This window comes from Sceloporus occidentalis, unplaced genomic scaffold (assembly GCF_023333645.1).
Source record: "Sceloporus occidentalis isolate IW3139 unplaced genomic scaffold, rSceOcc1.0.p SCAF_1, whole genome shotgun sequence".
In the NCBI taxonomy this organism is placed as follows: domain Eukaryota; kingdom Metazoa; phylum Chordata; class Lepidosauria; order Squamata; family Phrynosomatidae; genus Sceloporus; species Sceloporus occidentalis.
Window position 1 is genome coordinate 214,030,506 of NW_028316981.1, and position 22,892 is coordinate 214,053,397.

Consider the following 22,892-nt stretch of genomic DNA (forward strand, 5'->3'; position numbering starts at 1 on the left):
CGCCTCCTTAAGGGGACCAGGCCCCTTTGGAGGCTGGCGCGCGGCCAGGGCCCAGCCACACAAGCGGGCTGATTGCGCGCTTCCACCGGCCGGGCACAGAGGAGGAGGAGGAGGAGGTGGGTGGCCAGCCGGGCCCCATGAGCGGCCGCGCACAGCCATGTAAAAGGAGCGCACGGAGGAGGAGGAGGCGGCAGAGGGCCCGCTGGCTGCATGACTGGCCGTGTGCGGCCATTCTGAAGCAGCGCGCGAGGGCGGAGAAGGAGGAGGAGACAGAGGAGGATGGGGGGAAGTGGGTGGCCGCTGGCTGCATGAGCAGCCGCGGCCATTAGGAGGGCACGTGGGGGAGCGGAGGAGGAGAAGGAGGGTGGCTGTGGGCGGGGCAAACCCTGCTTTTGGAACTAGACCGGGACCGGGACCGGGCCAGGACCCCCAAAAGCGGGATTGCCCCGCCTGCAGGCGGGATATGGCATCCCTAACTGTATGGGACTTGAACATCCACAGATTTTGGTGTTCATGGGGGGTTCTGGAACCAAACCCCGGCGGATATCAAGGATCCACTATAATATATTCATTTGATTAAGTATAACAATTTGTACGCTGCTCTGATAGCCTTGGCTGAAGAGCGGTGTATAAGTAAATAAATATTATTATTATAAAATATAAGTATAAAATGATAGATTCTTCATAGTCGGTGCCTATGAATTGTGATTCTGCCTTCACAGGCCTGTTTGTATGTACATTCCAAACTGAACTTGAGGTTAATTAAGAAAAAACAGAAAACATGTTTATTAATTGTCAGGTTTTTTGGTCTGTTAATCTGTAAATCTGTAATTCGTACAGCCTCATCTTCCCAGAGTGCTGTTGATTATTGTCTTCCTTCTGCCCCTGTCCATGCGAAATATAGTATCTGCTGTTTAATATACAGTAGATTGTTAGAACATTTTTATTGACCAACTAGAAAATTACATTCAAGATCATTAGATCAGCTGTAAATCATGTGCTATATTTGGCTTCATAGTCACAAATTGTTTTATGCTATATACAGGCAATGGCTATTGCCATATGTTTCAAAAATAGTTTATTATTCACATGACAAGTTTAGTATCAATGGAGAAGGGGATTTTTTTAACACATCTGTTCAGAAAATGGTATCTGTTTTAGTATTGTTCAGTAGAATCTACATAAAAGAATCTAAATGCTTAAATTTGCAAAATATTTTGTTTCTGTAAGTTTTGATTTGCTAAAGGTAGATGCCCCTATTTGCACTAGACTATTCGGTAGTGTAGAAATGCAATAGAAGTATTATGTTAGGGTCCTTCAAGGCTTAATCATCAGAGGCTTTCCAGTGTCTCAGGACTATCTGTTCAGTTTCTTAATGCTCAGTTCTTTTAACTGAAATCCAATTAAGCTAATAGTTGTAAGGGCTTTTGTTGATGAAATAATGTGAATTTTAAAACTATAGTTTTTTGTGGGTTTTTCGGGCTATGTGGCCATGTTCTAGAAGAGTTTATTCCTGAGGTTTCACCGGCATCTGTGGCTGGCATCTTCAGATGCTGGCGAAACCTCAGGGATAAACTCTTCTAGAACATGGCCACATAGCCCAAAAAACCTACAGAAAACTATGGATACTGGCCATGAAAGCCTTTGACTTCAATATTAAAACTGTTTGGATTCTCAAGACTGGAAATCTAGCATTGTCCTTTTAGCAGTAGCCCATCACAACCGATTAGCAGGCACAAAATTGATAGCCAGAACTTATTGAGGGACCTTCCACACTATACAGTGGGGCCCTTGCTTTACGCGGGGGATTTGTTCCGGACCCCCCCTCCCCCGCGTAAAGCAAAATGTACTTATGCTCGAGCCCCATTATATCCAATGGGGCTCGAGCTCGTCCTGTGGCTGCACGCACACTCCCCGGTCACGCGCACCTTTCGCGAGCCCCATTGGATATAATGGGGCTCGTGCTTTTTGTGCAGCCATGTGCACATGCCACGCATTTCCCCCTTTCTAGGCAGCTTCAGCGTAAGCTGACAACCACCTACAACGAGCCCGCGTATGGCGTGGGCTCACTGTAAAATGGAGCACTATACAGAGAGAGAGAAGGAGATAGAGGGAAATGGGAAGGTTGGATGTAGGGTGTGTGTGTGTCTTTCTGAGGCAACACACTCCCGCCTTTTTTCTTCCCTGGCTGCTGAGGGGCCCTAATGGTGGTGTGACCACGGGCACATGCCACCATTGGGGACAACTGGGGGTTTGCCATCTGTGGATGCTGAAATCCTCGGATGGCAAGTCCGCCAATAAGGAGGCCTCACTGGTTTTTGTTTTTTTTTTTTTTGCTTTATCTTTAACTTTAGATTGAAGTGAACAAATTTATTGCCTTGTTAAGTGAATGATCGTGTGCCATTTGCTAGTATATGCCTTTTGAAAGGACTGCTTATAAAGGAAAATGCTGTTTGATTTTTCTTCTCCAATAATGATTTTTCTTCTTTTTCACACGGTGTATGATTTGTGGGATTTTTTAAAAAAATCTTTATAAAGTCTTAAATATAAAATAGTATTGCTCAACATGGTGCTACCTTTCCATGGTGGTGGGACTGTGTGTTTCTGTGAGGCAAGAAACTATGCTGATTGTAGACACGCTGTACTGTAGTGTCTCACATGTTGGATATATTTTTGTGGTGTAGACAGATTAAATGTGCCAAACAGCTACAGTGCATGTGTGTGTGTAACACTTTTGGTGGAGTCCTCAGAGACAATGGTAGTATCACCATAGTTAATGCTTGTTAGCACTGTGCAGAAGGAGTCATGGAAAACCAGTCCTTAAAACATCTACCTGGAAAATACAATGGTGAGACAATCCAAAATGTAAAAAGAAATGAGCTACTGGGAAAGCGCAGAGGAAAAGTACGAATAGTGCTGTGGGTAATAACAACTAGACTGAAGCTGAAAGGATGTTCTCCTGTTGACATGCTCAGATATGAAAGGCAAATCTGAAGCTGCACAGAATATATTATAGAAACATGGATTGTGAGAAGTATTAATCAGGATAAGCTAGATATTGTAAAATAAGAAATGGAAAGTAGGAAAATTTCAGTATTCAGAGTGACCAAGCTAAAATGGACAGGAAGAGAACATTTTCAGTCAGATAACTGCACAATGTTTTATTCAGGGAATGAAAATCTAAGAAGAAATCGGGTGGCATTAATAGTGAAGAAAGGCCCTGGACAGACGGGCCCTTTAGCATGTCCTGGCGATGTGCTACGGTTGCCTCGGGGCGCCATTTCCAGACACTCCGCAACCCTAGGACGTCACCAGGACATCATCGCTGCGCGGCGCCGTATACATGGCACGTGTGGCGATGATGTCACTGCTGCGTGCCGTCCAGATGTGCTTGTGCCACAGCGATGTGCTTGTGCTGCTGCAGGCAAGTGGTGCTAAAAGGAGCCGCTTTTCAGCGCTCCTTTGTTTTCCGCGTAGCCACGCTGCGCAAAGAGAGCTCCCGGCCACCTCTTTCTGGTATTCTGTACTCCGCCAAAGATAGAAAACATAGTCAAGGGATGCAAAGTCTGTCAGAATAATATCAACAAGACTTCAGAGAAAACTACCATTATTATGTTCCAACTAACAGATGTGGAAGAGATGGAAATGGAAAGAATTGTATGCTGGAGTCCAGAAGGAAATTGATCACACACCAAAATAGAACATACTGATAATCATAGGCAATTGGAACACAAAAGTAGGAAACAGAGCAGAACCAAACAGTATAGGAGAATTTGGCCTAGGATCAAGAAATGAAGCAGGAGAAGATTTGATTCTCGTGATGTCAGCAGTATGTTCATCGCAAACATATTCTTCAGGCAACCCAAGGGGCAACTGTATACATGAACATCATCTGATGGCCAGTATACAAATCAGACTGCATGCAGATGGAGAAGCTGAAAAGCAAGACTAGAAGCAGATTGTGGCACAGACCATGAACTACGAATAGCAAAAATTAGAATAAAACTAATGAGGAACACCAACTCAATCCTTGTGCCAAAATACAACCTGAAGAATATCCCTTTAGAATTTAAAGATAATGTATAAAATTGATTTGCACTGTTAAACTTAATTGACCAGAAGCCAAAAGAATTCTGGACTGAAGTCAGGAACATTGTGAGGGAAGAATTCAAAGACTATCTCTCTTGTTGTTGTTCAAAAAGATAATACTGTGTTGTTGTTGATGATGATGCTGTTACTGTGGCGGTGGCAGCATGCACCTTTAAGTTGTTTCCAATTTGTGGCAACCGTAAGATCAACCTGCCAAAAAGAAGGAGACCCTATGATAGATGAAACTTCAAACAGTTCAGAATAGACTAGAAGCAAAAGGACTTCAACAGCTTGTGCACAGGGGTGAAGATAACTATTTTAATAATCACTGCAGAGAAATTAAAACAAACACAACAAAAGGTAGCACAAGAGACTTTTCCCACAAGACCTGAGAAATCAAAAGGAAATACATACCAAGAATAGGGATGCTGTATGATCAGCAGGAGAGCACAATGCTTGAGCAAGAAGAAATAAAACGATGATGGAAACAATACACTGAAGAACTAAATAAAATGAAAATAAGATGAAAGAATGATAGCTCATTCAGCAAACAGAAGCTACTCAAATTCTAGCTAAAAATCTGTCAGCAAATGTGTGAAACAAAAGAATAGCCCACAGATTGGAAATGTTCAATATACATTCCAGTTGCCAAAAAATGAGACACCAGGGATTGCACTAACCACCGGACCATTGCAATAATTTTCCTTGCAAGCTACCTGATGGTCAAAATACTGCAATAAAGACTTTAACCATGTGTGTAATTGCCAGCTATCCGAGCTGGGTTCATAAGAGGAAGAGGCACAGGAATCACTTTGCAAACATACATTGAATAATGGAGCACACCAAATAGTTTTACAAGAAAATCATCCTGTGTTTTATAGATTATAACAAAGCCTTTGATCGTGTAGATCACGAAAAACTATGGATTGCTCTTAAAGAAATGAGTGTGCCACAACATTAGATTATCCTAATGTGTAATCTGTACCAGGAAAAGGGGCAACCATTAGGACAGAATGTGGAGAAACGGTGGTTTTGAATAAGCAAGGGTAAGGCTGTGTTTTATCACCCTATCTTTTTAATTTGTATACTGAATCATATTGCAAAGCTAGATTAGACTCTTAGGAAAGAATAATTTGGGGTCCTCTGTGCTTGTTTACCTTCTTTGGGCAAGTTGTTTCTGCATGCTACCAATTCAACGTAGTGAGGGCTCTGTCACCGTTTTGAGCTTGTGAAAATCTTTTACAAACAATTATTTTCTTTCCTCTTTGGATGACAAACTGTGAAAACTGGACTGCATCCTACTTGTCTCTGTGCACTTAATGTGGCTAAAAACCTGATAGTGGTTTCAACCCCTCCTTCCCTGTACAGCTGTTAGCAGAGTTACTGTGATGTCATAGAATTATCACAAATGCACATTTTATTCAGCTTTGCAAGCAATACCTAAAACACCTTGACTCCCTTTCTACCACAGCCTTTCTCTGTCTTGCTGCATACCCTGCATTGTGGCTGTCTTTCTCAACATTCTACAGCACTGTCTCAGTTGTCTCCTGTTTCCCTTTAACCATAATCTCTGAGCCTGGTTTTAAAGACGGAGACAATTATTCTTTTCAGTCAAGAGGGCAAAAGTACTGCAGAAGCAGAGGTTGACATAAATGCATGTTACCAATTTTGTTTAACTAAATTGTTTACTCAGGTAAGAGAAATTATTTTTGCTAAAATCTGAAAACTTTCTGTCACCAAAACCGCCTAATGTGTTGATCATGACATAAATGTTTTTACATTTGTGTAACAGTTGCTGTTTCCTAATTTGATTGTGACTGTTGCATTACTGTGTTTGCTTTGTCTTTGTTGCTGATACAATAAAATGAAATGTCAAAACAATTTTACTTACCATCATTTGTTTTCCATATTTGGTGCTAGAAAGGAGATGTCTGAAAAGTGCTATTGCATTTATATTTAAATTTGCTAAAAGATACTGATCAGTTTGACTTCTAAAATACAGTGGGCCCTCCACATTCACTGGGCCTGGGGGTGCATGACATCTGTGAAAGTGGAAGAACTGCAGGTAAAAAAAAAAAACCCACTTTTTTTATTTGAGAGACCACCTCTCTAGAAATGTCTACATCCTCCAGTGCATATCTACAGTCACCCTGGCAGAAATTGACCATAGTATAGCGCTGGAAAATCTAAAAATGCCCAGAGATGTGTTCTCTCTAGGAATCTCTAGGTCCTTCTAGCAGAAATTGGCCATAGAATTGCGCTGGAGACTTAAAGATTCCTAGAGAGAACATATTAATCAGATCCACAAATAATCAGAATTACAAACGTCAAAGCTGCAAAGATGGAGGGCTGACTGTACCTTGTCTACAGAATGTGTAGTTAGGATTAATTCAAAATAGTTTGGTAATAAGATGCCAGACTGCAGAGGTGATGAATGTAAGTGATACATTTTTTCCCTGAAATGCTTTTGTATTTAGAATTTATAGGTTTCTGTTTGTGTATTTGTTATTGCCTTCAGTTTACGATGCCCTAATGAATGAGACACCTTCAGGAGGCCTGGTCATCAACTCAGGGCTGTGGTTCCTTTATAGAATCAATCTTTCTAAAATGTTGTGTTCCTCTTCTCTTACTACCTTCCACTTTTTAAAATGTTATCATCTTTTCCAGTGAATGATGTCCCATGGTAGTCCAAAATGCAATAGCTTCAGTTTAGTCATGTTGTCTTCTAGTGAGAGTTAAGGCTCTCTCCAATTTTTTTAAGTAACTTCTATGTTGCTTTTGCATTGTTTGAAACAGTCTGCAGCAAAGTAAAATCTATCAAACTAAATTCACAAAATCAAAATTACCATTGATAGCAGTAATTAAAAGCAAATATCCTGTTCTACATTGGAGAAACACAGAGCATACAGGTGTTTTCTTTAGCAGATTAGCCCTCTTGAAAAATCAGAATTTCAGTTGTAGTGAACACAGGATGTAGAAGGTCATTCCATAGCCTTCAGGCTACATCACTCAAGGCTCTGTGTTTAGTTGCTGATGTCCTGACTGTTTATTAGTGGTGGATAACTTCTTTTGAGCTAGACACCGGAGATCCCTCTAGAGAACCTACCATGGAATCCCTTTTGCACCAGTGAATTTGGCCTAGTGAAAACCAAGTTTCCTCTTTATTTTTATTGAAAACAAGCTGCATGTGACCCAACAGCCTTCCTTGTTAGAGGCTGAAAGTGCTAATAGTCTTATAAACAAGATGCATGCTTCTTCCTCTCCCACCATGCTTCCTTTGTACCAGCATGAGTTGTGCTTTTAGAAACTCAATTAGCCTCTGAGGGAAGGCAGTTAGATTGTATACGGCTTGTTTTCCTGTTTAAAAAGAAAGCAAGTTAGTGTATGTTGCTGTGGTGGCAAATTCGATGGCTGAGGTTATATAGAAACCTTGGGGGGGGGGGAGAGACTTGGGCTGAAAGAAAGGATTTTTTTTTAAAAAAAATGAAAGGATGAGGGATACATGCCTTTAATTGCTACATCATCATCATCATTATTATTATTAACCTTTATTTATGAAGCGCTGTAAATTTACACAGCGCTGTACATACAATCTTTTTAGTTAGACGGTTCCCTGCCCTCGGGCTTACTATCTAAAAAGACATGACACAGAAGGAGAAGGAAGTGGTGGAGGGAAAGGGTAAGAGGTCCAGCAGTTCCTCTCTACCTCCAAGGCCAGGACCAAGGCAGATGGACTGGAGGGAGGGCTTGGCTTCATAATGGATGGTTATGGTACATGGTATGGGATTATGAAAAAGGCTCTGGAACACTGATCTGAGTTGGGACATATAGAGAGAAATAGCAGCCCCTCAGTACCAAGACAGCTTGGGAAACCTTTCTGTTTTTTTACCCCAAAGATTTTTTTTTATAAGGGTTAGACATTCACCCATTGAGTGTTCATATAAGCATTAAAAAAATAACCAGGATGTAGTTGAAAGCACAATTATGTATGACACTAAATAGGTCTATATCTGGTCAGTTTCTGGATGGAAGGCCTCTTATGTATCACACTTGAGCCTCCTTTGAGTTCCCTAATAGAAGACAGGTTGTATATAAATGTCCTAAATAAAAGAATGCTATACCATGTAGCTGTGTTGCCTCATTTCAAGAAATCCCTTCTTTTACTGTAAAGAACATGTTTTCCTTTCACCAATTCAGGAGCACATATCACATTTTTTAAAAAAAACCGGAATGGCTCTTCCCTTCCTGCACACCTGTCACTTTCGCAAATGAAGTGCAAACACTGTTATTGTAGGATTGGGCAGTCCACTGTAGTGTCAAGGCAGACATTGCACAGAGCCTTTGCTGTGTCTTTTAGTGCAAGCCTCAAAGCCAGCAGGCTCTTACTCCATTTGTTCATACAAAATCACTCATTTCATAGTCTTAGGATATACCTCTCTTTAATCCCAAATATTCAGATAAATTAATTTCTCCATTTACAGCCACACCCGTTCTGATTAATTTATGTTATGCATGTAGGTATTGGGAATTTTCTGCAGGCAAATAAATTAAATAAAGAAGCTTGTGCATGTTGCCATTTACCCATACGTCAGTAAAGATAACTGTGAAGTTCTTGAGTTATCTTCCACAGAGAGAAAGAGGGTTAAGATAAGTGGAGAAGACTATAGAGGAGAGATTCTGGTCCAAACTAGACTGCAGAAATAATCCAGTTTGAGACCGCTTTAACTGCCCTCGCTCAATGTTAGGGAATTCTGAGAACTGTAGTTTTGTGAGACACTTAGACTTTTCTGTCAGAGTTCTGGGGCCACAATAAACTACAATTCCCAGGATTCCCTAGCACTGCGCCAGGGCAGTTAAAGCAGTCTTAAACTGGATTATTTCTGCAGTTTGTTTTGGACCATTGTATGTGTGTGTTTGTGTGAGAGATTCAAAAACACACACACACACACACACACACACACACACACACCCTCTATCGTCTTGTGCACCACCCCCATGATGGTCTAGAGCTGTGTTTCTCAAGCTCTCTGATGTGGGAGAGCTGTAGTCTGTGCCCATTGCTTCCACTTTTTTTATTTCTTTCCTGGAAACTTGCCACAAATGGGCAGCTGCTGGCTTATGAACTGCCACCAGAGTATGGAGTACCACTGTTCAAGAGGGCCCTGGTCTGTCTGGAGCAGAACTGTGCAGTGAAAAAGGCTGCGAGGAGAGAAAGGATCGGTAAAAATTGCTTTTTCACCTCTGCTGCTGGCAGAGTATCTTGTGAGTGAAAATCAGAGGAGGGATGGTTCCACTGATAGACTGTTAATTAGAATCCAGGCCTAGGAGGTGAAGCAGGATGTTGTTGATAGTTGTTTCGTCTGGATTCCCAAAGTGAAAAGTGTATAAAAACTTTCCCATGAATCCCTATCATAATGCAGGAAGAGATCATATACACTAGATGCAGAAGGTTATTAGGATCTCCAGTTGAACACTGTTCAGCAGCCAAGCTGGTGAGAATCTGTAGCTGAGGCTTGCCTCTGAAAAATTGACTACCTGCTTGGCATAAGGAACCTTCATATGCAGAACAGAGCAGAGGACAGACTAGGGGAATTTCAGCACAGAATAAGTAAAGAGATAGTACAGGAATATCTTGTTAATCTAAATGAATTTAAGTCTCCAGGACCAGATGAACTACATCCAAGGGTATTAAAAGAACTGGCAAATGTAATATCGGAGCCATTGGCAATAAGCTTTGAAAACTCCTGGAGAACAGGAGAAGTCCCAGCAGATTGGAGGAGGGCAAATGTTGTCCCCATCTTCAAAAAGGAAAAATGAGGATCCCAACAATTATCATCCAGTTAGTCTGACATCAATACCAGGAAGGATTCTAGAGCAGATCATTAAACAGAGAGTCTGTGAACATCTAGATGGCAATTCCATAATCACAAAAAAATCAACATGGGTTTCAGAGAAAGAAGTCATGCCAGACAAATCTGATCTCTTTCTTTGATAAAATTGCCAGCTTGGTAGATGAAGGGAATGCTGTGGATATAGTATATCTTGATTTCAGTAATGCCTCTGACAAGGTTTCCCATGACATTCTTGCAAATTGTAACATGTGGGCTGCACAACGTAACAGTTACATGGATTCGTAATTGGTTGACCGGCCGAACCCAAAGGGTGCTCAACAATGGCTCCTTTTCATCCTGGAGAGAAGTGGGCTCTGTCCTGGGGGCCAGTGTTATTCAACATCTTTATCAATGACTTGGATGACAGAATTGGGGGCATACTCATCAGATTTGCAGATGACACCAAATTAGGAGGAATAGCTAATACTCCAGAGGACAGAATCAAAATTCAAAATGACCTTAATAGATTAGAAAGCTGGGCCAAAGCTAACAAAATGAAATTCAACACGGAGAAATATAAGGTACTGCACTTAGGGCGGAAAAATAAAATGCACAGATATAGGATGGGGGACACCTGGCTGAACAAGACTACATGTGAAAGGGATCTGGGAGTCCAAGTAGATCACAAGTTAACATGAGTGAACAGTGTGATGCGGCAGCTAAAAAGGCCAATGCAATTTTAGGCTGCATCAACAAAAGTATAGTGTCTAGATCAAGAGAAGTAATAGTGCCACTCTATTCTGCTTTGGTCAGGCCCCACCTGGAATATTGTATCCAGTTCTGGGCACCACAATTCAAAAAGGACATTGAGAAACTGGAGTGAGTCCAAAGGAGGGTGACTAAAATGGTGAAGGGTCTGGAAACCATGCCCTATGAGGAATGACTTAGGGAGCTGGGGATGTTTAGCCTGGAGAAAAGAAGGTTAAGAGGTGATATGATAGCCCTGTTTAAATATTTGAAGAGATGTCATATTGAGGAGGGAGCAAGCTTGTTTTCTGCTGCTCCAGAGATTAGGACTTGGAGCAATGGATCCAAGCTGCAGGAAAAGGGATTCCACCTCAACATTAGGAGGAACTGCCTGACAGTAAGGGCTGTTCGACGGTGGAACAAACTCCCTCGGAGTGTAGTGGAGTCTCCTCCTTCAGTGGCTGGATGGCCATCTATCAGGGATGCTTTGATTGAGATTTCCTGCATGGCAGAGGATTGGACTGGATGGCCCTTGTGGTCTCTTCCAAATCTACGATTCTATGATCCTATGATTCTGCGAATGCAAAATCCTGCAAAAATTAAGAGGACACGCTTCAGAGTTCCGGAATTCATGTCAAATATTTCAACTTTGACTATGATCCAGATTTAGTCATGGTTAGAGAAGAGCTATTGAAATCAGTGGGAAATGTTAGTAACCATTACCAAGACCCATTCATGTCAGTGTTCTAAGCGTGACTGAATTGGGAATTGGCCCTCAATCTACAGATGGCTGCAGTCGTATGGTAAAGGGAAGAGGGATTTGCCTATTTTGCATAGATGGTTTGAGGGACATGTTGTGTGCCTTCAAGTCGTATCTGAGTTATTTCCAAATATATATTTTTATTGGTTTCCAAAAACATTTAAAACAAATATACGTATAAGTCCTCTTTTTGAAGTCATATCTGAGTTATGATGGCCCTGGCCTATGGCAAACCTATCATGAGGTTTCTTGGTAAGATTTGTTCAGTGGAGGTTTGCCATTACCTTCCTCTGAGGTTGAAAGAGTGTCACGTGCCCAAGGTCTCCCCATGAATTTCAATGGCAGAACAGGCTTTCGAACACTGGTCTCCTTAGTGTTGCTGATCTTACATGATTTTGTTCTGTAAATATAACAAAGAGAAACAGCAGCATTCACATGGCCTGTAGTAAGATTAGTTACACTGTTACTTTAAATCCTTGAGTTTCTGGCTTTTACATCGAGGTATCTGTATTTTAGGGGAAGTTGAATGAAAATTATCTGTTTCATACATGTTTTATCTGGGATTTTGAAGATCAGTAGGTTAGTGGAAATTTTCAAGGCAAAATTTTTTAGATATCTAGTGGAAGACTTGGCAATAGGGTATAACAATTTAGGGCGTGAATTTAGAATTTTGCCCTAAGACAGAAGAATAGACAGACCTTTTAATGGTGGATTTTAAGTGCATCTGTCAGAATGCTTTTGCCCTTTCCCTACTGTTTTATACTGATGCATTGCTTTCCTTAAGGCTAGAAACGTACTCTAATGAGACAGAGGCTAAGACGCTCTGGTGAAAAATATTTTTGCAGAGACTTTCAACTAGAAATGGCTTCAGAGTCTGGAGGTTTATATCTTTTCCCCTTAAAATCACTGTTTTAGGGTTGTTGATCTTTTAATCCTATGCTAGTGAGTGGTGGTATTGAGCAGGAAAGGTGAGGGAGGATGTATTGTATTCAGCTGCCATGCTGTTATCAGAGGGATTGTTTCTGGACATAGGTTTAGCATTCATTGGTTGTCTGAAAAAAGCCACTTCATCTGAGGATTGGACAAGAAGCTGCGTCAATTTGCTGCCCGTCTCCAAGGCACTGGTGATGCTGCCTCCACAAGCTGGCTAACGTCACAGCTCCATCACCCAGCGGGGTGTGGGCTTGCTTGTTCCCCCCCTCTCCTATTCTCTGTTTAATTCTGTATTTGCTTCCTGCTGCATTTCTTAATCTGTCTTCTGCCAAATGCTAACAGCATGATATTTTGCAATCATTTAGGTGAATACAAGAAAGACGAACTCCTGGAAGCTGCTAGGTGAGTGCTGTTCAGAATACAAATTGGTTGTTTTTAAAGAGCGGTGATAGAGAGCAAGAACAAAAAAACTGGCTTTTATTATCTGTCATTCTGTCATTATCATTTTATGATATGTAGATGAACAAGGCTTGTTAGCATAGTGTCTTTGGATTTAAGCCAATGGCCAAAAAAGCAAAATAGCGTGTTTATTTGTGATCATGCAATATGGTGGTGGTTGGATTTTTGGCATAATGTATTCCAGATTTCATTGATATTTAGAGAATGATCATTTTAGCAAGAAGTGGTTTAGGGTATTTTCTTTTTCTCTCTATTTTACAGCTTAAAGGCATATTTTACATTTTTAAAAAAATTAAAGCTTATAAGAAACCTTGAGCAAAAGATTTGAAGCTATTTATAGTGTCTTATGGAATATAGCAAAAAAGATATGTTTGGAAAATGCCTTTCACTATTTGCAATCTAATCTAAAAGATTATTGTCATGTTTTTACATTGTAATCTTACTCTTAATGCATAGGTTTCAGGGTGGTATTTTTGCAGTTTCAAATGCATACTGTTGGTGGTTCTCTAAACATGCCAAATATAAAGCATTAATGTGAAACTCTATATCAACTATTTGATGAGGCATTCCTCCCACCCTATTTCTTATTCATAATGCAGGAGTGGCAATGAAGAAAAACTAATGGCTTTGTTGACACCTTTAAATGTGAACTGCCATGCAAGTGATGGGCGAAAAGTAAGTCTGTGCATATTTAATCTATTTGCGGGTTTGTTTGTTTTTTACAGCTAACCTGTCAATATCCTTAACCCCAGTTTTCTAGAGGTGCTGTAATTTGTGTGTCTTCACCATGAAATTAAATGATATGTCCAATATTGACAGTTTGTGACAGATTGATTGACTCGGTGAAGCATGTACTTGTAGTAATACCATTTGTTTTAAATGCCAGCTGAGTTATGCTTTGGATTGTTTGGTAATAAAAATAAACTCCATGTTTTAGTTGATAATGACTGTAAAATAATCATTCATCTAGTGTACTTTTTTCCTGGTATTGTTTGCTGAAGACGATAGGATGCTGTGCCTCTGCTATTTGACTTCTTAGAGCAAATTTCAGATCTGCATTAGTAGCTACTGATTATTAACTTTTAACATTTTATGCTTTCAGTGTCTGTCTACAGCTTTACATAACAGGGTTGCTGAATGAAATTGATTGGGTTAGAAGTGAGGGAAGGGGAAGAACATACAAAGGCAGAGTGTTGGCCAGACCTCATGTCATTTCCTCTTAATTTACATAATAAGTATATGACCATTATTATTATTTTTTGCTTACTTGAAAATATTTTAATTTGGTATCACAAGTCTGGGCTTGTTCATATAGCAGATTAATCTTATCCTTCAGTGACTACTTTTACTGTTTGCCAAAATCTTCATAGCAGAATCTGAAACCGGACTGAGTAGCTACTCCTGTGTGTGAGACAGGATTCTCCCCAGTCAAGCTGGTGAAGAGAAGAGACACAGAATTGGGGGCAAATTGTGGCTCGTATATGACTGGTTGGCTGTCTTGGACAAAAACAGTTTTAAAGAAATCCATTAATTCTAATGCAGTAAGAATCTATTTAAATTTTGGGGACATGATCCTGACAAAGCTAAGCACATTCTTTTCATATATTTCAGTGTTTACAGTTCTGAAAATCACCACTACTTTGGATCTTTTTAGCATTGCTATCTGTATTAATTTGTAGTGTACTAAAATGATGGGCCCAAGTCCTTGGTTTTAATTAATCAAGGTATACTTACTTTTCAGTGGTGACATAAAGAGTATTTTAAATTATTGAGCTCATGGAGATTTAAACCTTAGCAGAGACAATATAAAATATTTTTGTCACTATGCATTTCTGAATCTCCTTAGAATAGACTGCAAAAGCATTTTGTATTTAAAAATTACTGAAATTGTATATAGTGTTCTTTTTGGGGACATTCTTGCTACTGTCTATGTGTATGAGAGAGAGAGAGAAGAGAAGCTTGTTTTGTAAGCACTATTCTTAATATAAAGTACTGAACATAAAATCATTGCATTTTTGAGTAGCTAAAAACCCATAATTAGATACCACCAGAGTAATATATCATCAAGTATCCTTTTAATTGTTCAGTAATATAATATTTGAATGTTCTGAACTGCAAAATATTTATAAGAGGAAGAAGCTCAAATGTTGCAGCTTTAAAACTGTTGAGATGTAGCAACATATAAATTGATCTGAAGGATGGATTTCCTTTCAAGGTAGAAGAACAACAAATAATGATGTTTGTATACAGTGGGCCCTCCCCTTATGCGGGGATCCGTTCTGGATCCCTCCACATAAGGGGAAGTCCGCCTATGCTGGAGCCCCATTGGAAATAATGGGGCTTACGCCTGTGGCGCATGGCGGTGCAGCAGTGCATGTGCGCCACGGATGCGCGCCCCATTAATTCTTCCAGGACGCACATCGGACTCTTTCGGTGCGGCTTTCAGAGTATGCTGAAAGCCGCGTATGGCACGCCCGCGTAAAACACAGGCGCACTGTAATTATTAGGTTTGATGGCTGCTCACTATTTAAAGACTGAACCTTGTTAGTCTGAAATATCAGTATGCATAGGGATCTTTTAGCACTTTTGAGACTAACAGTGCGAAAGAAGTTGGAGCATAAGCTTTCATAGACTTGGACTGTTTCCTCAGGTGCATGCATCTGAGGAAGTAGACCAAGTCTGTGAAAGCTTGTGCCCTAGCTTCTTTCTCACAGTTAGTCTCAAAAGTGCTACAAGATTCCTTTGCATACTGATATTTAGAGTTCTGCTCAATATTCAGAGCAAGCCTTTCCAGTAGACAGAGTGAGATGGCCAGCCTTATATGGCAAAGATTGGAATACCATTACAGGTATACAGATTGCCAGTTATTTTAGTATGTATGCATGCATGTATTTTAGAGTATATGCCCTACTCCACAAAGATTCTCAGTGCAGCTTACAAATTGTTGATTAGACAGTACTCTGCCCTCAGGTTTGCAATTTAAAGAAATCACAAACACACAAGGAAAAGGGGATGACAGTGGGGGAAGGGATTAGGTCCAGCAAGTACTACCTCCTCCTTCTCCAGGGCAAGGCAGTGGTAATTGGGATGGAGGGGAGGGCCTTTCATCAACTTCTGGGCCTAGGTACAATGGAGGTATGCCTGCTTCTGGAGCTAGGCACAATGGAGGTATGCCTGCTTCTGGAGCTAGGCACAATGGAGCTATGCCTACTTCTTATTTTCCCGCCAAGGCAGTGGCAGTTGGGATGGAAGGAGGGTCTTTCATCTGCTTCTGGCTCTAGGCATGTGCCTGCCTCTTCTCTTCCTCTGATGTCAGGACTGTGGCAGTTACTATAGGTTTATTCAGATAGTTTGGTGCAAAACTGAATAAGAATAGATTTACATTTTTCACCTTTTCCCCCTAATCATCTGGTACTTTTGGAGGAGCACCATTTGGATTTTCTTCTTTAAACACTTAGGCTGCTGCACACTGCAGAATTAATGCACTTGCACACTGCAGAATTAATGCACTTGACACTGCTTTAACTGTCATGTCGCCATCCTATAGAATCCTGGGATTTATGGCACCAGAGGGCTCTAAGTAAGATCTCACAAAACTACAAATCCCAGAATTCCATAGCATTGAGCCATGACAGTCAAACTGCATTAATTTTGCAGTGTAGATGTAGCTTAAGTGTTTGGTTCATCTCTATATATTTTGATATTACTTATGCAAAACTCCAAAAAAAGTTCTGCTCACAGAACTCTACCTGTGTAGTGGCTGTCCTTACTCTTGTTAGGGAATAATTTTATTTAACTGGGAACAGGGTTGTACCCACTGCTTTTGATAATTTAATTTTGACTAAGGTGGAGGCCTCCTGGTTTCAGTATTCACTGAAGGATAATATTTAAGGCATAATTAAATATGATTATGTGATGCTACTGGAAAATGGCCTAGCAGTTAAGAAACTGACTCTGACAATCACAAGGTTGGCGGATCTGCAGTTTGTGGTCTCTTCCAACTCTATGATTCTAAGTACTGCATGATGGAATGAGCTCCCATCACCAGTCCCAGCTTCTGTTAGCCTAGCTGTTTAAAAGCATATAAAAGTGCAAGTAGATAAATATGTAAGTGCCACTTTGATGGGAAGGTAACAGTGTTCTGTGCAGTCATGCTGGCCACATGACCACATACTCGTCTTTGATAATGCTGGCTCCCTCGGCTTAGGAACGGAGATGAGCACCACCCCCTGCAGTCAGATACAACTACACAATCTTATCAGAAGGGAAACCTTTACCCTTTTACTGGAAAATCTGTGTACCTTTCCTTATGCTGGTACCATTGAAATTCACTGATAATTACTACACACAATGGCACACATAAATGTAACTAAAATGATTTTAACACCATCTATTTGGTTTATATAATTGGCATGTATACTATGTGTAGTTACAGAAGACGTCTAGCAACAAGCAGTGCCTTTCTGATCAAGTTTTCTGCCAGAAAGAATTGGAATGCCGCAATGGTTCCCTGCTTGAGGAAGGGGTAATGCTGATTTTCACTGATTCCTCCTTCACCTTCAGTCAATAACGTCATCTCACATCCTGTTTTAGAAGGCCCTCAAGATATAAAAGGCTAAGAGAGATTCAGTGAAACTTACCTCCCTTGAGTCAACCTCAACTTTACTGACCTTGAGTCAACCTCGACTCATGGTGACCTTATGGGTGAGACATCTTTCACTGCTCTGCTTGGGTCCTGCAAACTCAGACCCGTGACCTCCCTGATCATGTCTAACCATCTGGTATGTGGAGAAGAAGAGGCAGACATATTCTTAGGCCCAAAAGCAGATGAAGGGCCCTCCCTCTATCCCCCTCTCTTTCTACTCCCCCTACGTTTCCCAGCATCATTGTACTTTCTAATGAATCGTGCCTTCTCATGATGTGGCCAAAGTATATCAGTCTCAATTTAATCGTCATGACTCCCAGGCAGAGTTTAGGCTTCATCCTATTCTAGAACCCATTAGTTTGTTTTCTTGACCATCCATGGAATTTCCTTCACTCTTCTCCAGCACCATATCTCAAATAAGTTGTTTGTGGGTTCTGTTTCACATTGCTCTGGATCCAACTTAATATATCTCTGCACATATCTGGTTTAATACCTAGAGATAATTTGTACATTAAGGCTGAAACAGAAAACCATGTTTTGCTGTACTCCAAAACACAGCAATAACAACAACAATATAGTTAATAAATAGTGGCTGTTATGGATCTCCATCTTTTTAAAAGCTGAGAAGCTCCATGCATAGTATCTTACACAGTCTGTTAGTATATCATCTTGTAATATTTCCTGTTTTCAGCTTTCCTTGTAAAACAATGTTAAGATGAAGTGTGATTTTTACCATGAAGTTATGACCAGATAAAACCTTCAAGGCTTAATGTTCCATGGACCACCAGTACCATCAGTACTGTTGACTTCGTCGTTAAAACCCATTTTTTACTGAAGTTGTAGTATTTTATGGTTTTTCCTAATTGATGCCTGCTAAAGACCATCTCTCGTTTGGTCTTTGCAGGGAGAAAAATAACTGCGAGATCTCAACAGGCACAATTTCTTTTTATATATGCTTGAAAAGCATATATCTATCTGTATTACTGTAATGTGTCTTCTATGTTAGTGTCTGGCATTGATTTTAACTGTAAATAAGGCATTGCACTACACTTGTAGGTGAAATGAAAATTCCAAATATGTTGACAGTAAATCAGTGGCTAGTATACAGGTCAAAGATAAATACACTGCATATTACTATCAGAAATAATAAGTTCAATTTACATGGTAATTCAGTGAATTAAATTAAATAGTGTTAGCCATTTAGCACAACAATAGGGAAGGAAATGATACAGACTCATAGATTTTACATTATCAAACAATTGTTACAGTGCTGCATTAAAATAAATTGCCTGTGCAGTGTACTTCATTACTTCTTCTGTAGTTTTTTTTTTGGTTTGTTTGTTTTTTCAGTGCTTAACTGCCTTTAGTGTTACAGAAGGGGAATTGGCTTATGGTAAGCAACAGAGCCAAATTTCACCTCTTAGAAGTACTGTATATACTCGACTATAAGTCAGCTTCATGTATAAATAGAGGGCAGGTTTGGGGGCCAAAATTATGGATTTTGCTATGGCCCAAGCATTGGTTGAGGGTAAAACCTAGAGGCATGTAATAAAGGATGTAAAGAATGAAATAAAGGAAAACGATTCAAAGAACTTAGAAAATTCTGGCAGGCATGACTTGTTTGCGATTACCCTAAAGGCTGGGTGGATGAGGAGGGAACTACAGTAAATGGTGGCTGTGTGATGTGTGGAGGAAGCGACCAGGTGCAAATAGGGCTAAGAAAATGCACACATGTCAAAAAAGATGAAGAGGCAATGCAGAGAAAATGATGACTATGGTCAAAAATACACTACAGAAATAATCCAGTTTAAGACTGCTGTAACTGCCCAGGCTCAGTACTAGGAAATTTTGAGAACTGTAGTTTGGTGAGACATTTAGTCTTCTCTGTCAGAGAGGTCTGGTGCCACAATAAACTACGACTCCCAGGATTGCCTAGCACTGAGCCAGGGCAGTTAAAGTGGTCTTAAACTGGATTATTTCTGCAATGTGTTTTGAGCCTATGTTAGCAGTGATTATAGCGATCATCCACAAATGTTTTATTAAAATTCTTCAATACCCAGTTCCTCTTGGCACACCATTGAGGGGAAGCACCAAAAACCTGCCACCACTGCCATTTCCCCACCCAGGTGTTCAAAAAGGTCAAAAGCATCACCATGACAGAGAGAGCGGAAGGGGCAGTTCTACTTTTAGTTTTTATGAATTAAGGTACAGTAAATACATTGATCCATAGATAAGTCAACCAAGGTTTTTTGGGTCAGTTTTTGATTAGACTTACACATGACTATTTACAATAGTTCTACATTGTGTATCACTGTGATACTCTGAGGGTTCTTCCAGTCCTTATCCTGTCAGTCCTAGCTGTTCACTCAGACCAGGAGCTAGTTATTTTAGCTCTTTCAGCAATTTCTCAAGACCACCGTAAAACCTGTAACTCAGAGGCAACCTCTGAGTTACACGTTTTACAGTGGCCTTGGGGAATTGCTGGAAGAGCTAGAACAGTGACTCCCAAACTCTGGCCTTCCAGGAGTTTTGGACTTCAGCTCCCAAAATTCCAGACCATTGACCAAGATGGTTGAGGCTTTTGGGAGCTGAAGTCCAAAACTCCTGGAGGAACAGAGTTTGGGAGTCACTGAGCTAGAATAACAAAAGTACAGTGGTCCCTTCCCTCCTCTCTATGTACTGGGATGGATGGTATTTCATGATGGTACATTAAATTATACAGTTCTTCTTTTTCTGGCTTTTCTGCCAGAATAAAACCTACTTGAAACACAAATTAATGTCCTTTTAATTAACAAAAAGCCCTTCAACAAAAGTGAAGGACCATAGGGATGTGCTATGCAAAGGTTTGTGTGGGGAGGACCCACCTCTTGGTTTTTTTCAGATTGTCACTGGCAGGAGAGGGAACCATTTCATCTTTTGCCCATTGTACTGGATGACCTGAACACACAATGCTGAAATAAGGGTTAAAAGTGTTGCATGTTGGAAGCAAGATAAATGAGAATAAAGTCCTGTTTCCCCTCTCTTGTTATGTTATAAAAATATAGTTATGTATTGACACTCCCATAATTTTTCATATGACATAGGTGAAAAAACCCAAGCACACCTGTGCTAGAGAACACTACCAAGCATATCTGTGCTTTGGACACTATTAATGTGTTGAATAGAAAATGTAACAAACGCATATTCTGTTTCTCTCTATGGTTCAAAACACACTGCAGGAGTAATCCAGTTTGAGACTACTTTAATTGCCTTGGATCAGTACTAGAGAATCCTGGGATTTGTAGTTTATTGTGGCACCAGAACTCTGCGAAGGCCTAAATGTCTCACAAAACGACAATTCCCAGAGTTCCCTAGCATTGAGCCAAGTCAGTTAAAGCTGTCTAAAGCTGTATTATTTCTTCAATGTGTATTGGAATTATGTTTTTTTTTAATACCGTCCATGTCTCCTCTACATCTGTTATATACAAATAATCCTTATACTGCAGTTTGTGTATCCATGGTTTCTTTACTGTAATGTATTTATGTCTTGTTGTCTGCCATCAAGTCATTTCCAATTTATGCTTGCTGATCCCCTATCTGGAAGCAACTAGACTCTGTTTTGAGTAAGACTTTTTGTAGGCCTGAAAGGAGCCATCACAACTGAAATGGAGCGAATTGCCTCTTTGTACCCTGAAAAGGGCAATTAGCTTTCTTTGGACAAAACCTGGGCAGGGGGCATAGTGGCCTGGGGTTTGTGGGCTATATTGACTGACTCACAACCAGCGCTTGGCCAACGCTGATTTAGAATAACATACTCTTGAAGAGATGAATGGGATTTTCTTTCCAAAGCTGTTCTAGTCTTTGGGTTTGGTGGAATTTTTATGGCATGCTCAAAGCTTCTTGAAGCAAATATTTTATCTGACCTTTATATCTACTGAGCTAGACAGGGAAAGCATGGTCCCCAAAGTTAGTCAGAAGATTACTAGGAAGACAACTCTTTCCAGAGAGAAAACACAAGTTAGTGCACGTGATACATCTGAAACAGCTGACAGCAGGACATGGTCAAAGTTCCTTTATAAAATAAAGCCTAAATGTAGAATGTGCAAGCCTGTGCTTCATCTAGAACAGCGATTCCCAAACTTTGGTCCTCCAGGTGTTTCGGACTTTCAGCTCCCAATTTGCCCAATAGTCAGGAATTCTGGCAGTTGAAGTCGAAAACATCTGGAAGAAACCACTGCTCTAAAGGTTGTTGAGTATCATGCACACTTGTTCTCATGCAATATATTTAGTTATTTCAGTTTGGATGATCTGGTATGTTATTGCTATAAGATTTTCCTTCAGGGCTATACAACAAAGATCCTCATACAGAGATGACTGTTTTTCTGAAAATCTTAATTTGGCATGTAGGATAACCAACCTGTACATAGTACAGCCTGGAATGTAGAAGATGAGGATGACTTGCTATAAATGTAAATTAGTTGCAACTGCTTTTCTTGTTCTGGTTTTGCCTTCCTAAATTGGAGGCAAGAGCTATGGTGATACTTGTGGACTGGTTTTGACTAAAACAGTTTTAAATAGGCATTTGTATGCCAGGAGAATTCAGTAGGCTGAAACTGTTGTCAGAAAGGCAAGCACCTAACCATAAAGTGAAACCTAAACCATTAATCCTGAGAGGAAAGGTTAAGACATTTTTACAACTAGCACAGGGAGGTCACAGACATGAATTTGCAGGAACTAAGCAGAGAAGTGGAGGATGGGGAGCTTGGAGATATCTCATCCACGGGATTGCCATGTGTTGGGACCAACTGGAGGGTAGCTGACAACAACAAATTCAGACAGCGAACATTTTATCATTTTAAGGGTCTACAAAGTGTAGCCTACAGACCATATACAGCCCTTGAGGCTGCAAGGTTTGGCTCCTCAAGCTTCCCAAAGCCCCCAGACCTTTTAAAAAGTTTGAAATTTGGCTCCAACACACTGCAAAATGCAGTAGTTTTTGCTCACCGGAAAGTATAAAGTACTGTATATTGCTACCACATACCTTAAAAACCTGGTAGAATGCCCCAGAATTGGCTGAAATGAAAACTGGAAGTAACATTGCTCACCTTCTCGTTCAGTTTCAGTTGATTTTTGAGCATGGGTGGGGATCTGGCAGGATTTTAAGATTGCATGAGGGATTTGGAGTAGCCAAATTTTGATCTGTTTTGAGAGATTGGGGAGGGAAATCACCCAGTGTATGTAAGTTGGGTGCTTTGCTGTGCTCTCCCCCACAGTTGCTCACCTCTGTTCTTTAGCTGGATAACTAAGGGAGGAAGACCAAATATTTTATTTCTTACCGTTCCTTACCTATTATTACTACTATTATTATTATTATTATTCTGAAAGTCCTAATCAGCTGCTTTGGGTTCCTTCCTTAGAGAAAGGCAAGTATATAAATGAAATGAGGGGA

The 22,892-nt window shown here is 40.4% G+C and overlaps 1 protein-coding gene across 1 annotated transcript in view; it reads left to right on the forward strand.

The window, feature by feature from the left end:
- LOC149323362 (poly [ADP-ribose] polymerase tankyrase-1) overlaps window positions 1-22,892 on the forward strand; it is a 103,978-nt gene that overhangs the window by 18,741 nt on the left and 62,345 nt on the right. The window contains exons 4-5 of the mRNA XM_089488838.1: window positions 12,726-12,762; window positions 13,419-13,494. Coding sequence (XP_089344964.1) covers window positions 12,726-12,762; window positions 13,419-13,494 — 113 coding nt within the window. The remainder of the gene's footprint in view (window positions 1-12,725; window positions 12,763-13,418; window positions 13,495-22,892) is intronic.